Here is an 18,488-nt window from a genome sequence, read left to right as displayed (position 1 = left end):
AAAAACTGCGATGATGAGCATTAAGTCACTCTTCAAAAGCCCGAACCCCCCATCCCTGGCCCCAACAGTCAGATAAGAGCAGATAGGCGCGGCGGAAAAAATCATAAAGGCTCTTTTAACTGTTGGACATTCTTAACACATACTTAATAGAGAAAATATTGTACTTTCAACTTTTATATATTACCCATGTATAGCTGATTGAGAACAAAATCCCCAGTATCGGCCACCAATATTGACAACTATTAAACTATCCATCAATACAAGACCTAAATTACCCAAATAGGATTACGATGGATCAATCAATAAATCAATGAAGTTTGGTCAAAGTCACTTTACATTACAAGATTATAAAAAAGACCGTCAATCAAATATTGCAGTTGGTCCATTATAACAAATAATCAATAATCCATCTATCAACTCCTTAAAAGTATGTTGGGAAACCCTAATAGTCCCCAGATGAAAGCGCATCACTTAATAATCAATTGTTTAAAGTCAATTATCCATTTTGTCTGCTGACCTCATGCTTTGTCTGCCGTGTGGTCCAGTCAGTGTCCATAAATGTGGAAGAGAAAGAGAGCGAGCCTTGGACATTGGAGTAGAGTCACGGGGCTGGCATGTTATGTTATCATGCAAATTGTGGGTCGGAGTTAGACGGTGGTCGGTGGGCTTTATTGGCTTTCCCAAATCTTGAAATGCAAAATGTTAGGAAATAGTATTTGGTTTTTGCATACAATCTCTGTATACTTCATTGCATGCCGTTATATTATATTATATTAAAATCTCTCTTTCCCTTTATAAGGAACAGGATTGGCTTAAATTTGATGAAAAACGCTAGAATTTTTTGTTTTAATTAAAAAAAAAAGCACGTGAACAACACAGCGTCGGCTATACTCCAGTGCCTTGAAATTGTTAAGGCTGGGAAAGTGTTATTTGCAGCATAGCGGCGGAGTCTGTGGAGGCTCCAGTGTATTACAGCAACAATAGATAAATACAATGGTGATGTTGAACAACTATGTTCATACGCTCCCCTACTTCCAAACATTTGAGTCACGAAAAACAGTAGATATGAACATGTTTTTCAGGATGTCAACGATCGTCCGGAATGTACTTGTCTCGTTCGTAAGTAGGGCAGCGTCTATAGTATGTTTAGACACTAACTAGGAAGAGGAAGCCGGATTTTTTTTCTTTGGGGTGGATACTGGGTGAGCTCTCACAGCGCCACCACACGGCGGAAAGAAGCACTACAGCACTAACCTAAACCCGGATAAAGGTGCACACATTACAAAATCTAACTAACAGCAATGTCTGGATACTTTTCGCCATTCAGAAAAAAATGTTCGTATCTACCGTTTTTCGTAGCTCGAATGTTCGTAAGTAGGGGAGCGTCTGTATACTGTATCTCCAGCACGCTAAAAACATTGACATTTTTATTGTTGAATGTCTCATGCATCCATTCAATATGGTTGGTGTAAAGTGTAAAAAAGAGGCGAGCCGTTTCTTTTGAAATTAAAGTGGAATAAGAAAGCTTGATGCGGTTGAGAAATTGGTTGGATCAATTTTTTTGGGTCACTTCCTACCAGGAGGAAGGCTCCAAACTCTTGAAGCTTATCTTCCAAAAGTAAGCTAAACTTAACTTTATTCATTTATGTAGAGCATATTATTTTATGAAATGTTTAGTTTTTAGTACAAAACAATACAGATACACGCCTTAAACATACTTCTATAAACCTTAAACATACATTCCATACAAAATATACAGTAGCACTGAAGCATTTTACGAACAAATTCAACTTACGAATGACCATCCGGAACTTATCTCTTCGTAAGTAGGGCAGCGTCTGTATTGTGGGGATTACAAATAAATGAGGAAAACTAGGCATATAAAGTGTATATAAGGCTTTTAATTTTTTGCGGCTCCAGACATTTTTTTATTTTTATATTTTGGGTCCAGGGGCAGCACGGCGGCGCAGTGGTTAGCGCGTGTGCGCCACAGTTCTAAGGTCTCGGGAACCTCCTGTGTGGGTTCAAATCCAGCTACCGTACTGGAGTTTGTATGTTCTCCCCAAGCTTGCGTGGGTTTCCTCCGGGCACTCCGGTTTCCTCCCACATTCCAAAAACGTGCATTTCAGGTGGATTGGCCGGTCCAAATTGTCCCTAGGTGTGAATGAGCGAGCGAGTTGTCTGTCCCTGTGTGCCCTGCGACTGGCTGGCAACCACTTCAGGGTGTCCCCTGCCCACTGCCCGATGATTGCTGGGATGGGCTCCAGCCCCCCCGCGACCCTACTAAGGATAAGCGGTGCAGCTAATGAGATGAGATGAGATTAGATTTTGGGTCCAATATTGCTCTTTCAACATTTTGGATTGCCATACCCTGCCCTAATCCGTCAAAAGGTAGTGTTTTTTTTGTTGTTGGAGATTTTAAAGATTAAGGGGGTAGTTTTGGCACCGATGTTATTAATTTAATATCAGTATATTATGTGATCACTTGGAAAACTAATGCCAAGACCTGAGTAAAAAATAATTTAGGAAAAAAAACTCTGACATTTTGTTATTGCATTTGTGAAACTGATCAACTTTATTTTTAATCTGTTTGGTAGTAAAAAAAAATATGAGAAAAATATATCAATTCAAAGCTTTATGGGTCGTACTGAAAAATTAGTTCGAAAAAAAGTGTAGTAACTTATAGTGTAATAAATACAGTACTTGTGCTTTCCTATATATATATATATATATATATATATATATATATATATATATATATATATATATATATATATATATATATATATATATATATATATATATATATATATATATAATAGTCCCCAATATAACGACAATCAATACTTAAAATAATTTGTACAGTATATGTATATGTTTTTATAACCTAATATCTCACCCCGTCGAGGAAAAGGGCCAATTTTACGTGAACAACTGCTGACACTCAGTGGTAGGGATAAAAATTACAAGCAGCTAAATTTCGACATTCCTGTTGTTTTTCAATCAACATCGGAGCTTTAAAGTCACAATTGCTTCGAGAACATAACAAAAAATAATGGATTCTATTTGTTTGGTAAATAAATAGAGTCAATTCAAGTAAAATTTATATGTATAGCATTTGATCGCAAAATGTCTCAAAGGAATGCACAAGTCTCAATTACACCATCCCCTGATCTGAAACAGAAAAGGTCCGAATTCTGAGAAGTCTTCATTGCCAGGAGAAATAAACTGAATGCTGACTTGAAAGTCAGAATCCTAAATATTTTTTTCCATTTTTTCTTGTAGGATTATCAACAAAATTTAGCGTCGATTAAAAAAAAATACGACAGCAGCTACTTTCTGACACAAAGTGCGTCACGTGACATCGACATGACGTCATAAACTCGGAACCCTAATACCAACTCTGACTGTCAGTAAATTAAAACTATTTAAATCATATTGAAGGAGGCTTATTACTGTTACATCTTCACACACACACAAAAATAAACAAATAATAACAAATAAATACACTAAAATAAAAATGAAACATTTATTGTAACAGATCCAGAAAGTTGAGTTTTTTTGTGCAGATAAAATATGTAAATACACATACCCCCCCCCCCTTCTATGTCCCTTTAAAGATAGAAAAAAACGTTTTATTTTATTTGATAACAAAATAAAATATGTTTGTTTTATTGTTCTTTTTTGGTGATTATTTTGAATAAATTCCAAACACATTTAAAAGCGAAAGACATCCGCTCCCTTAAAAGTGGGGGCCGGAAACCCCGTAGGCTGGTCGAACACAGCAACAGCAACAGCAGCAGCGCCATTCGTTTCATTGCCGCACAACCCAAAATGGCAGGAGCCGATGGAGACGATTCTCTTTACCCTATCGCAGTTCTCATTGACGAACTTAGAAACGAAGACGTGCAGGTAACTTTCTGGGACTTAATTTGCATCTGTTTTACTCATTTAAGAAACGGGAGTCCGGTCGTGTGAGATTTTCATTACTGGTTGCTAACTGTGTGGCATTGCTAATTAGCTCATATACTAGCGGGGCCTTTCCGGGTTTCTCCACCAAAGGGGCGCACCCATTTACTATGTTTTGCTATATTCACTCTATTTAATATCACGTGTTTAGACATGTGTAATAGTATTTATGATATATTGTTTCGCTTAGTGTATACTTAGAAATAATCGAATGCGCTTTAGTGATCAGGCTAGCAATGACGTTAGGTGGAACGGAGGGGACAGTGGGGATGTCGAGCATAAGATTTCTACATTGCAACCCATTTTAGTAATTTTCCTTTTAAAATATTAAACACAAAGTGGATTGCAATTTGTTTAGCTGATTGATGTTTGTATACTTACTGGAGGACTCGCTACACGACGATGGGGCTTGTGCTCTAAATGTACCCGGGTATTTGACATCTCAATCATACTACGTCTTATTTATACTGGAGTCCCATGTGCAATCTCGTTGCAAATAAATCTCAGTACGATGTTTTCAATAATAACCAAAACAATTACATTCTAAGTCCCGTCACTTTAAACCCTCGAATTATGGAAACATGTACTCAAATGCATTCTATATTAGTTGCAATTCTGTAATCCCTGTGTAAAATATTACTCTATCGAGTAACCCTTTACTGGAAATAGAATTGTCTCTGTTATTGATAAAAACTGAATAAACCAGTAATTTAGACTTTAAAGAGCAAAACAAGCAACTTAATTTCTAATGGTAAATGGTCTGCATTTATACAGCGCTTTTCAAGTCAATGAAGACCTCCCAAATCACTTTACAATGTGCTTCACACTTACCCATTCACACACACTCACACACGAATCGGGAGTCGGCCATACAAGGCGCCGACCTGCTTATTAGGGGCAATAGGGATTATCTGTCTTGCCCAAGGTCACTTCGTCATATAGCACGGAGGAGCCGGGAATCGAACCTGCGACCTCTTTATCCCAAGACGAGCGCTCTACTTAATGCGGTCAAATTTATAGTGATTTGTGTATTTCTCGTGTTAAGTATTACCTTATTATGCCACTGTTTGTTTGTTTTTTAGAATATTTGTCCACTATAATGTCATTTTTTTCTTTTCCCATTCTATTTGTAATATTTCTTTTTAATACCCGTAAAGTTTTATAGAATTCTTCAGCACAGCGGTCGAGAGTGAAAAAAGCAAAATATTTTTATTTTACTTTTTAACACCATATATTTTAAGACAAAACTCAACAAAACTGCCAAACATGGTCTCCAGAAAAAGACAAATCCCTTAGGGCATTTTGTCCTCAATGTGACGATTCATAATTTGATGAATATTTATGAAATGATGACAATAATGCCAGAGCCTTTGTCCCACGTCAATACAAATATACTAGGTGCCAAATGCAATCATGAAAAGAGCCATATCAGGCTCCGAAGCAATAAGTTCCCAACTTTCGGATTAGCAGATGGAAAATCTCATCTCATCAGCTGTACCGCTTATCCTCATCAGGGTCGCGGGGGGGCTGAAGCTCATCCCAGCCATCTCCGGGCAGTGGGCAGGGGACACCCTAAACTGGTGTGCCAGCCAATCGCAGGGCACACAGGGACAGACAACTCATTCGCTCATTCACACCTAGGGACAATTTGGACCGGCCAATTCACCTGAAATGCATGTTTTTGGAACGTGGGAGGAAACCGGAGATGGAAAATCATTTTTTTAATTTGATTTTCTTGTCAAAAAAAATGCTAAAATGTAGTCAAATAGTCTAACCGACTGCCAAACTCGTCTGTTTTTTTTTGTAGGCTTTAATCCAATGTTTTTGTTTTTCTTTCAACAAACACTGCTCATGTATTCAAATTCTCATTTTAACCATTACCTTTTTAATGTTATAATATTTTTGCACATTTCTCTACTTGTGTGCTATAGTTATTTTCCTATTTTTTTTGTAGAAAAATATTTACTGATTGTTGGAGACTAATGTTGTTGAATTGGTTTTATCCAGATTAGAAAAACGTTAAAGTATAATAAAATATTCTTCATAGCCACTGTGATTTTGAACATATTTGTATTTATTCGCAGTGTATGCATGTAAAATTTTATTTTATTAACAAAAGCTACTTAAACTTAAAATGTCACATACTCCCTGGGGTGTTTTCACAAACCTCTCATTTAAGAGCCATTGATTTTGTGCCAAGAGTTTCTGTAACATTAACAGCTATTCCTTTTGCGGGTATGTTAAGAAATTGAATCAAGTTCTCGTTTATACTTCAAATGTGTTTGAAAATGTTTTGGAGCAAGTTAGAAAGTGCATTAATTTTTGCATATGTTATTGTACTAAATGAATCCCATCTATTTTGTTTAAAGGATATTTTTTGAAGTTCTTTATTTTCTTTTTTGACATGGTAAACGGTTGTTTGGAGAGTTTCCTAATTGATCTCAAGGAAGAAAACTGACAACGCATTTCAAAGGACAAGTCCTTGCTATTTCTGCTGTCACTAATTCTCGTTTTTGCTGTCCAGTTGCGACTGAACAGCATCAAGAAGCTGTCCACGATTGCGCTGGCTCTTGGTGTGGAGCGAACTCGTACTGAGTTGCTTCCTTTTCTCACAGGTAAGCAATCGACTCCATGCATCCAATAAAAGCATGATATGCCTCAAAGGTCATGTCTTGCCAATAATATCTCATGTTATGAAGAAGTCTGTCATTGTTCTTTGTTGTTAACTGATGTCATTTGGAAAACCGTATTTTTTTTTCTGTATAGACACCATTTATGATGAAGATGAAGTGCTGTTGGCTTTGGCTGAGCAGCTTGGCAATTTCACCATGTTGGTGGGAGGTCCCGAGTACGTCCACTGTCTGCTGGTATGGCCGATGCCCTTACTCCACTACTCCGCAACATGTTAAATACACTACAATTATCATATCGATTCAAAATATGTTGTACCTGCCGCCATCCGTGAGTACAAAATGATTTGAAGTGACATTCAAAACACCGTATGAATCTCAAAAGTATTTTTGCTCAGGCTAAAACTAACGGCCGTTTTAAGTCGTCTTTCCGCCAACTATTGAAACGATTAGTCCAATCGGATCAATAATACCGTATTTTCACAACCATAGGACGCATCCTTTAAAATTTTTAACCTTTTTATGTGTTATGAAGTTGATCGAGTTATGTGAAAATTGATAATTAACTAAGAAAAACGGCTGCAATGAAAAATAATACTTTTACAGAACATACTGCAGATTAATGCAAAAAAAATGCCTGCTCTAAAAGCAACTATGCATAGTGCTCAATTAGTAGAGACATAAGTAAATCATTGTCCATTTTATGTGGACGAGCAAATACAGACGCTGCCCTACTTCCGTGCGAAATTCTGGACGATTGTTCATAAGATGAATTTGTTCGCAAGTTGCTTTAGTGCTATAGTTTGTACGTTTTAAGGTTTTTATAAGTATGTTTAAGGCTTCTATTAGTAACCTGTCTTGGTTTGTAATGAAAAATAAACATTTCGTAAAATAATATGCTCTATACCGATAAATAAAGTTACACTTAACTTACTTTTGGAAGATGAGCTTCAGGAGGTCCTCCTCAGTGTTGGAGAGTGGCCAGAAAAAAACGATCGGACCATTTTCTCATATGCAAAGTATGCTTTACTATCTTTGTAGGTAGTCTTTATATCCGCCATATCTAGGCTAAAATTGTCCCGAACTTAAGAGGTTTTATTTCGTGTACTCTATGTTGATGCCTTCGTTTCAATAGTAGAAAAAAATTATTGTCTGCCATTTCGGTAATCGCTTTTTGTCATTCGCGTCTACTAATTGTTGCTGCACTACTAAAATCTCATTAACTGTTGTCCTCCTTTTGCTTACTTACAGCCTCCTCTGGAAAGCCTAGCGACGGTGGAGGAGACAGTGGTCCGAGACAAAGCAGTAGAGTCCCTGCGCAAAATTTCCCAGGAGCATTCTCCAGTTGACCTTGAGGTCCATTTTGAGCCCTTGGTCAAGCGTCTGTCCTGCGGTGACTGGTTCACCTCCCGCACTTCGGCGTGCGGACTCTTTAGCGTCTGTTACCCGCGTGTCTCCAGCACCGTTAAGGCGGAGATTCGCCAGTGAGTCTTAGCACAAACACTAGTTATTTATTTATTATTATTTCCCCTCTCCTGATTCATAATAACTGTATGTGTCTTGTAGGCATTTCCGCACCTTATGTTCAGATGACACTCCAATGGTTCGTCGTGCCGCTGCTTCGAAACTTGGCGAGTTTGCCAGAGTTTTGGAATTGGATTACGTTAGAAGTGACATCATCTCACTCTTTACGGCTCTGGCCTCTGATGAGCAAGTAAGATAAAACATGTTGTATGAAAATCATATTTATATCTTTTTGTTGCATCTTGGTCATATTTTTAAACATGTATGTCTTAATTATAAAATGGACCGTTTAGGTAACATATTAAGACAGGTTGGTCTAGAATGTCAAAATATGTACTGGCTCACATCCTCATTTACTCCCTTTTCTCAAATATACCCGTACAGATGTACAAAATTCAGAGGAGAAAATAAGGGTTTCCCAATACAATATTTACATCAGATAGAGGTTGAAATGTTAGCTTAGCAAAATAAAAAATCGACTTTATTATTGTTCATTTATACATATATCCATTCTACTAGTAAATAAAAACTGATGCGTCCTCCATCTAGATAACCCAAAAAATGTATTTTTACTTTTAACAATAAAAATGGATAATGTTACCGATACCAACTCGAGGAACTTGAATTATACACATTCAAGCTGTTGTGGCCAATTTAGATAAAATAACGTGAGCAAAATATAATTTCTGCTGATATCGAATTGGTTAGTTTTGGTATCAGGTATTCTTTGCAGCCAGAGCTATCTGTATCAAAAGTCAAAAAAGTTTATGGGGAAATGACCAGGTGGTATGTGAAGTTAAAGCTTCAATTAAAATAACACTTAAATTACATGATATCCTCGGTCACAATAGTGTTTTCATAGTGCAACTCTTTGCAATTTCATTTTACGTAACTGATACATAGTTGATGTTTCGATCACTCCTATGAATTGGTTTTAAGCCAAAAGCAACATTGTGTACTACATACTTTACAATTAGAAATGCAAAGACCTTTTTTATTTTGTTAAGTTTTTGGTTATTGCTTATGCAGTCTTAGGCGATACTGGGTGTTTTTCTCCACTAAATCTGTCCGTCCTTTCCTCCATCCCTCAGGACTCTGTGCGGCTGCTGGCAGTGGAGGCTTGCGTCAGCATTGCCACGCTGCTACCTCAGGAGGACCTGGAGACCCTTGTAATGCCCACCCTGCGACAGGCTGCTGAGGACAAGTCCTGGAGGGTCCGTTATATGGTGGCTGACAAATTCTCTGAGGTAAACTTTCCATCTGACACGCTGATCGATAAAGCTCCAGGTCAGGCGGGTCTGCTCGATGTTGGACAGCAGAAGTTCCATATGCTGGCCAGACTTAAGCAGGAGTTGCCCAACCAGCTTTTTTCCCCCATTGACATTGATTGCCTCAATGGCATTATGATGGATGTTTGAGATCTTTTGTGCTTAGCTTAATGTGTCTCTTACTTTACTCTTCTATGTAGGTTGTTTAACTAACTCTCCTGTGGTCATGGAGGTTGTTTTAACCTGAATACATCACTAAACCTTTCCTTTTCATTTTTTACTCTTGAGTGCTTACACTTAAAATTAAGAGAGTTTACTATTGCTAATGAAAGGGTTTTTCTTTAAAAGTCAAAAAGGCTTAACTATGAACTGGTTAATTAGCTGCTTTGAACAATTTGGTTCTCAAACTGACCTAAAAATGGAGAGGTTTTATATTGTGAAAAACTGTATATTAATGTAATTCTAAGGGGCGCTTAATAATTTTTCATACATGATTTATTTTCAAATTATTTTAAATAACATCCCGAAATGTTATATTAATAATTTTAACTAAGTTGATTAATTTCTAACATTACCCCGTCCTTTGTCTATTTTTTCCACCTATAGCTTCAAAAAGCGGTAGGTCCAGAAATCACAAAGAATGACCTTGTCCCAGCCTTCCAGAACCTTCTCAAAGACTGTGAGGCCGAGGTTCGCGCTGCTGCTGCCAACAAAGTCAAAGGTTGGTCCGTGACTGCACATTTTGATACATACATCAATGTTTCATTCAATTGCAAAGTCTTACAAAAGTGTTTTTCCTCTACTTAGAATTTTGTGAAAATCTCCCAGAGGACAATCGTGAGCAGATCATCATGACTCACATCCTACCCTGTGTCAAGGTAAAGAAAAATATTTTTCAGGTGAACTTTAAACCTCAATTATTGAGTGAGTGCCAAATGATGCACTGTATCTTTTTTACTGCCCATTTAGTAACATTTATTGAGCTTTGCTGACGCTTGGATGAATAGGGTGGTATAAATAGGATGACGTATTCGCCAAGGGTGACTTTTTGCACCGCTCTAAAACAGCAGGGGGCGTTATTTACTGCAAAGCAGTAAACTATAAACTGGTGTTAAGCTTTACTACAGCTTTCCTATTTTGCTTCATTCGAAACCTCAAATGTTCGTGTAGTTTAATATAAAAGGTTTATTTAATATCTCATGTTTTGTGGTCTATTTACAGGAGCTGGTTTCAGACACCAACCAGCATGTCAAGTCCGCTCTGGCCTTGGTCATTATGGGCCTTTCTGCCATTCTAGGCAAGGATAACACCATAGAGCATTTATTGCCCTTGTTCCTGGCACAGCTAAAGGATGAGGTAAAGGAAATCCACATTTCTTTTTCCTTCAAAATGACTCATTTACTGAATCAAATGTTGCAGCCCTTTCCCATTTACAATGGCAATTCACACAAGCTTTGTCATAATATAGTCAAACAAAAATTGCACTGGAGTCTAATAGTGTATGTTGTATTTGTCTATCTTTTTCCAAACACTAATTTTTGTTCCTACTGTATGTCCAGAAAGAGTTAAGTGACATCCTAGTCTGTTTTCTCTTATATGAAGTTGACCCTGTTTGGTGTAAACGCTCCAAAGGAGCAGGCTGTCTAATTGGTTTACAGTTCAAACACGGTCTGCTTTGACATGGAGAATGTCAGAAAGTTGAGGTGACTCTCAAACAACAGCAGTTCAAAATTCTCATTTGCATGCCCAAAGAGGGTATAGTAATTGGCTGTGGTTGTCACTCATCTGTGGTTTGTGCAGCCCTTTGAGACTCCTCGTGATTAAGGGCTAAACAAATAAACATGACTTTACTATAGAGGGGGGATAAGTTGGATCAAGTGTGTGTGTTTTATTTCAGTGTCCCGAAGTGCGCCTCAACATTATCTCCAACCTGGACTGCGTGAACGAGGTGATCGGCATCCGCCAGCTGTCTCAGTCGCTCCTGCCAGCTATTGTAGAGCTGGCCGAAGACGCCAAGTGGAGGGTCCGCCTGGCTATCATCGAATACATGCCCCTCTTGGCGGGTCAGCTGGTGAGTTATGACACCGGGCAAAACGGTTTAAGTCCCTATTGCACACGTTCGGCCTAGACCTTATGACGTTTCTATTTTATTGACTCGTGAAAGGCAGAATAAATCACGCTTTGTTTTGCCTGTCTGTTTTCTAGGGCGTGGAATTCTTTGATGAGAAACTCAACACTCTTTGTATGGCCTGGCTAATTGACCACGGTAAGGCAGTATCGTTGTTTGTCTTTGAATTTTTCCATCTCTTAGACTTTGATCTAATTTGTTCATTTCAAATTAAATGCTTATACAGTGTTAGTTTGTTTTTTCAACTGAATTAAACTAATTAGTTTTGACTTAAAAAGTCCATTGCTTTTTCCAATCACCACAGTAGAAATCGTGATAACACACATGGGAAGCTCCTCGGAAGGTTACGCAACAGATTCCTTCAGTTTAACCGATTTTTGCCAGTGGGATATTGCAATGTTGCGCCTTGCAAATGGCACTTAAGCTTTTTTTTCTCATACATATTTGCCCAAAAATTACTTGATTTTATCCAAAATCTCATATTTATGGTGGTATTACAGTTTCCGCTTCTGCTTTTTGAATTCTTGCAAGCAAAGTGCATGTGATCAAAATGAGCGTGTCCGACGGATTCAGTTTTATATTGCACATGGATACCCAGAAATTGTAGTTCACGACTAAAATTAAGTATGAAGCTGACTTAAATCGACACGGAACTTGAATCATCTAAATTCTAAAACACCAGTTTGGATACGGTTATTAGATCGGACTCTGGCTGCAATAATAGTTATTTTTTTATAGTCTAAAAGTTGTAGTGTGACACCACTACTGTCATAAGCAACTGAACTTGTGTACCGTATTTTTCAGACTGTGACTTCGGATTATGAGGCGCTCCAGCAAAATAAAAGAATAATTAAGGACAAACAGGAGAACATTTCACATTTTTGGGGGGGATTTATTTGATGAAATCAACACCAAAAACAGACATCTCATTGAAAGCCAGTCTAAAATAAAAATGAGTGTCCCACCTATTCATTTGTCATTCTGTTTTATAAATTATGTGATGAGTTTGCACAGCAGTTGGACATTACTTTTTGTTTTTGGCCTGGTGGGGGGCAAAATAATCCAGCTAGCCCACCAGCCTAAAGCATTGTGGAAACGAGCTGTCGTCTCATCCTCGTCGGCAGAAAATGTTGAGGGCCTTGTTCCTTTCCAGTTTTCCCCAATTAGAGATGCGTGATTGAGGAGGACGGGCCAGCTGCATTATATCATCGGAATGTTGTGCGAGTCTGGGGTGGGGGGATGGTGGGTCACAATTCGGTCCGGGCTACCGTTACATAAGAAAGGACACAGAATTTCCAGAATGTGTTCCTTGCTAACCCCATACTGTCTTATTAGCCTCTTCTCCATTGGGCTGTATTTGTTAAATGGCTACAATGTTTTTGAGTCAGTTTGATTACTCTGTAAGTGAGCCTTTAAATGTATTCACAAATAGGGATTTTTTTTCCTAAATGGGCACAGAACATGCATTGTTCCACCCCACAATTATGCAAATTTATTGCAAAAAATCCCACATGCCGGGTAATCGATAAGTTTTGACTCAAAAATGACCGGTCTGGCTTGTTTCCCGTAGAGCCGTGGCGTCATTGAAGGAACACAAAACTTTCATAAAGGGAAATCCCATTAACGCAACATGTGAGGCGACTTCTGAAATGCAGGGCTTGTAGTGAATAGTGTTATTTCTGATAAGAGGTAGGAAATTGTGGTTTCATGTTTTTTGCCACATATGGTATTATTTTTGTCGCTGTGGCTTTGTTTTGTTTGCTCCGGTTGGCGCTTGTTGGCTGCCCACCGGGTGTTGACAGGCTGGCGAGCTTTGTGTAAGCGCCGGTTCTGTGTCTTTTGGTTTATTTGTCTGCTTCGCCTGTGTCGCTGTTGCAGCTTTTCATTGTTGTTGACTGCATCCACCTGTGGCACAACGTCTCGGCATTCTCCACAAAAACCTACAAAGACTTTGCCTAAAACATTCGTAACCTCTTCGATTAAAACAGGAGTGTCAAACTCATTTTAACTCGGGCGCCACACTATAGAACAAACATTCTATCGGGGGCCGGAATGTAAAGGGATAAAGAAATAAGAGAAAGAGGGAGGGAAAAGGAGATAGGGCGGGACAAATAAAGAAAAAGATAGAGCGTGAGAAACGAAAGATAAGAAGTTGTGACAGAGGGGGGAAAGGGAGAAGAAGAAAGACATATTTCAACCTGCAGCTTGTTTCTCTCTTGAGCTTCTCTGAGTGTTGTCTCGCGGGCCTGATCTGGCCCGCGGGCCGCCTGTTTGACACCTGTGGACTTAAATGTAAAACAATATGGCAACTGGCTTCTTGGGGTGCTGGTGTACTTCCTCGATGACTTAAGGATGACAAAAAACAAGACGTGTTGTTTACAAAATGCATCCTTGGAAAATAATTGGATTTTACTCATGAAATAGATCGTTTTTATCCCCAAAACAAGTACCATTTTTCTCACATTTTGCATGATTTAAAATTTTTGAATTAACTTCAAACGGCCACAGTGACAAGTGATATGATTTTTTCAGTTTACGCTATCCGCGAGGCCGCCACCTGTAACCTGATGAAGCTGGTGGAGCGCTTCGGAGCCGAGTGGGCACAGAACACTATCGTGCCCAAGGTCCTGGGCATGGCCAACGACCCCAATTACCTCCACAGGATGACCACGCTCTTCTGCATCAACGTGAGTCACGCACACACAGCCAGAGTTAAGCTTCCTGAATTTGGATACGGCAAAAGAATTTTGGATCCTGTTAGGAAACTGAAATGAGTTTTGATCATCTTTGTCTTTGGTTTGTTTTTATTTCTTTGGCCCGAAGTGGGCGTTTCCAGGCTGCAAGAGCTCTTTTCAGATTCAGATCTACTTTATTGTCATTCTAGTACACGTGTATACAGAACGAAATGTCGATACATCTGACCCGCACAGTTTCCTTGTATGTACAGATATAAATAAAATGTTGTATTGAGTACTAATAATATACTAAACAATTATGGCTATGTATAGTATTTTACAGTAGCGCAAATAGTGCAAGAGGAGCAGCTAACCAGATGTGCAAAATGGGCAGTCAGGTAAACAGTAACAATAACACTGTAACAATAACGCTGTAAGTACAATAGTGCAGAGAAACAGTTGTGCAAGGAGTGGCTAGCTATAAAGAACTGCCAGTAGTGCAAAAAGTCAAACAAAACCAACAGATGTACAGATTAGCAGCAGTTTAGATTTACTATGTGTTTGATTGACCATTTAACAGGCTAATGGCCAGGGGGACAAGACTATTGTGGAACCTGGTGGTCCTGCACCGCACACTGCACTGTTTTTCAAGCTCACCTGAATCTTTATGTTCACAAGGTTTTTCGGTTGTAGATTTTAAGTGTGAAAAAGTTGCAAATTATTTTGCCATGATTGAAACCGCGTCACGAAAATATACGCTTTTGGGTTTCACGATTCTCTATTATTCTGTTATGTTACTCCTTGGTTGTTATTTGAAGTATGGGTAAAATGTGCTCAGTCAACCACTAAAAAAGCTATCTTGTAAAAGTCACTGAATGATATTGATGTTTAAATTGCTACTTTCCTCCAAAAAAATTTGCAATAATTCATTATGAAGTCAAAGCCTGATTATTTTTTATTTTTTTTTTAATCCATTTTCCTAGAAAATCAGTGAGCAATTTAACAACTGGTCTGGATAATTAAATGTTTTTATGGGTGAACAAGGTTTAGATTTTGCCCCACCAATGCGGTCAAAATCCTGCAGCGAGACAAGTCAGTGTAGCATTTAACGTATTTGTACAAAATGGTTAATCAGTGAAAATATCTTCATGTTTTTGAGTTCACTCCCATTAAGCTGAAGAGAGAGTACAGTGAATATTGGTGTAATTGGGTCATATTGTCCTTGTTCCTTGGTGGAAATTTCACCTAAGTGCAATTTGTTCACCCAATCGCAAATGCACAAAAATAGGTGGAGGCATGCTGACTTGACGCAACTAAACAATTGTGTGAGAAGGGACTTTGTCATAAGAGTGATTTTCTGATTTTTATTTATTTATTTTAAATCTAGAGTTAGAAATGGATTTTTTGTGTGTTGGTTAAAAATATGAGAGCATTTGCTAGTATTTTTTAAAACAGGGATTGTAGCTGCGCTTAGAATGCTTGAATTCAAATGTGTTTTCAAGGTTTGAAAAGTGGTGGAATTTTTGGGTGAAGTGCTTGAAATTGTTGCCATAATTTTTGGCAATTTCACTTGATAGACCAGGCATTAAATGAAGAAAAAAATAACAAGTCTGCTTAAAAAGAGGCCGCCACAGCTCTCTGGTGACTTTGCCATTGCATTCCTTTTTCCCACGTGACCCAACAGCAGCTGGCATTAGTTTTTTAGGCGTTGGTATGTTAACTCATTGCCCACTACGTGTTGCACCCAAGAGAATCGGAAAGAGGCGAAGATGCCGGGAAAAGGAGCTTTATAAGTGCTTGAATTTGGCCATGAAAAAGATGTACGAACCCTGGAGGAAACCCAATTTGGTTTGGCATTTGACCAAACATTTTTAGTACTATTAAATGGTTGTAATTGGTTAATTCACACAATATGGCATGATGATTTATTGCTCAATTATACTGTAAGGTGTGGAATGAATCAGTCCTTGTGTAGACTTTAAAAAAAAAAAAAGCTTGGCGATGTTGTGTCATAAGTCTGTTTGCTTTCATTACGGAAGTCTTGATGTTTTCACTAACTTGCTTCAGGCTCTGTCGGAGGCGTGCGGTCAAGAAATCACCACTAAGCAGATGTTGCCCGTGGTCCTCAAGATGTCCAACGATCAGGTGGCCAACGTGCGCTTCAACGTAGCAAAGTCCCTGCAGAAGATCGGGCCCATCCTGGACGGCAGGTAGGCAGCGTCTGCCCAAGACTGCAAATATTGAGGACGGCTGGCATGACCCGGATCTCGTTTTTTTTTTTTCTCAGCACGCTGCGGGATGAAGTCAAGCCAGTGCTGGAGAAGCTGGCAGCAGATGCTGACATGGACGTCAAATACTTTGCCCAGGAGGCCATCAGCGGTAAGCAAAGTGAATGACTACATTTAAATGCAGGCGATAATCCCATTAGAAAATGAGTATTGGATTTCTGGAGCAAGCCGAAGGAATCGTTAACAGCCTGGAGACAAACGAGTATTCTGATTACAAGTGTAATAAGTCTATATGTAAAGTGATGTCCTTTCTGCTTTTGATTTTACCGTAAATACTTGCATCCAAGCCCAAATTGCCTAATCCCCCACCACTAAAATGCTTTAAAATAGCTTTATACTAAAAGAAAATTACCTAAAATGAATGAATGCTCGTCACTGCGGTTTTTTGATAGTGCGGCATTAAAATGTTGAAAGTAAAGGCTTCTTACAAGTACAGTCTAAACGCCAACCTAAACCCCCAAAAAGTGAAAAGTTTATTCAAGTGTGTCTGAGAAATGCACGAACTTGCATATGCAACATAAGGAGCTTGTAGCGGGCTGCAACGATGACGCAAGCAAAATGATGCCATCAGCATGTAAAAAAAATTCATACTGCGTACGGCATCTTTCACAACAATAATTTACATGTGTAGATGTTAAAGGTAATATTACCTGTAATAAAGATTTTTTTTGTAACTGTTTTAAAGCATTTACTGTAGCTTTGCGCAGCGCTTTATGGTCGACACTATTTTTGGTTTTGTATTTAGCAATTCTACTAGATTGTCAGATTTTACCCTCTTATCACCAACTCTCTTGGTAACTATTATAGGCAATACAACCTACTAAATCAACATAAAATGAGATGGGGCCTGGCATGGCACACCCCTTGTTTTTAATTTGTTTTATGCACATATAAGCCAACAGCTTGATTTCAGTATTGTGGTTTATAGCTCTCAATTCTGCTTGTTTGCCTGTGTATTTACAGTTAATAAAAGATTTGTATTTTTGATTTTCAGTCATGTTGCATTAAACAAAAATACCTAAAAAGAAAAATAGGCTGATTTAATTCATGTCAATCATCATATCAAATTTATTAATGAAAAAATAAATTGCCACTCAGTGCTGTGCTAAAAGCATTCAGCGTACAATAAGACAAATTCCCTCCTTTATCCCCAACAGACAACTTGAAATACCTAATACATGCACACTGGTGTAAATACAATAAAGTATAAAGAATGATTATGCAAACTACCCTGCTTGTTTACTCTATTCTCCAAAAGTGTGACCCATCCCTGCGTACATCTGTTTACAAATTGTACTTGCATGTGGCTCGCCAGAAGCCATGATTTACACTAAACATGGATGGGGAAAACTGTAGCATCCGCTGTATATTAATGTTTACAGCCGTAGCATTTTTGTCTTGGGGGCAGGAAATGAAACTATAATTGTCCTGGAGAAAGCCGGCCAATACATATTAAGCTTTTTATTGAGTAAGTTTGTGTCCATCCTTAGACTCTGTACTACAATTCCCACAGTGCTTTGCGGCGTAAACTGCTCATGTGCATAAGCGATCTGATTACTCCAGGGCTTTTAAATGCAGGCGTAAACTGAAATGGAGACGGTTTAGGATTTCTTTGTGTTAAATAGGCTCGACGTAATCTAAATCCGGGTCAAAATCAGATTATTGCCTGCACGTGAACATATTTTTTTTTTGATGACGAAAAATAATTATTGATTTTTCTTCTCCTTGCAGTCTTGCCCTGGCATAAGTGAAGCTTCTTTGACAAGATATTTATTGATGTTCAAGATCAATGGCTTAACTGTATAGACCCTTCCCATTACTTTTCGATTTCCTCCTCCAAGCGTCCGGCGTTCATCACCTGCTGCATGCTGAGCAAAAAGTGGGAAAAACCGTTTTGTGCACCATTTGATGACCAGTGTGCTTTTATTGTTCTTTTCATTGCTTCGCAAACTTGATGCTCTTCTACTGTATCTTCATCCCAATAAAGTAACAAAGAACCTGCTAAA

The 18,488-nt window shown here is 38.5% G+C and overlaps 2 protein-coding genes across 2 annotated transcripts in view; one reads left to right on the top strand and one right to left on the bottom strand.

Moving 5' to 3' along the window:
* The window catches only part of masp1 (MBL associated serine protease 1), a 19,890-nt gene extending 15,503 nt beyond the window's left edge, over window positions 1-4,387 (bottom strand). The window contains exon 1 of the mRNA XM_088345032.1: window positions 4,351-4,387. The gene's annotated coding sequence lies outside the window, so the exon portion shown is untranslated. The remainder of the gene's footprint in view (window positions 1-4,350) is intronic.
* Window positions 3,744-18,488, top strand: ppp2r1bb (protein phosphatase 2, regulatory subunit A, beta b). The gene is made up of 15 exons (XM_088345033.1): window positions 3,744-3,912; window positions 6,494-6,584; window positions 6,736-6,836; window positions 7,851-8,083; window positions 8,166-8,313; window positions 9,215-9,370; window positions 9,998-10,112; window positions 10,199-10,269; window positions 10,613-10,747; window positions 11,289-11,462; window positions 11,597-11,657; window positions 14,052-14,206; window positions 16,262-16,404; window positions 16,482-16,573; window positions 18,214-18,488. Exons 1-15 carry the CDS (start codon window positions 3,835-3,837, stop codon window positions 18,231-18,233), a joined length of 1,773 nt encoding a protein of 590 aa, XP_088201159.1. The 5' UTR covers window positions 3,744-3,834; the 3' UTR covers window positions 18,234-18,488.

This window comes from Urocampus carinirostris, chromosome 10 (genome assembly GCF_059441175.1).
Source record: "Urocampus carinirostris isolate Australia breed hairy pipefish chromosome 10, RoL_Ucar_1.0, whole genome shotgun sequence".
Classification (NCBI taxonomy): Eukaryota; Metazoa; Chordata; class Actinopteri; order Syngnathiformes; family Syngnathidae; genus Urocampus; species Urocampus carinirostris.
This window is presented reverse-complemented; position numbering and strand designations above follow the sequence as displayed.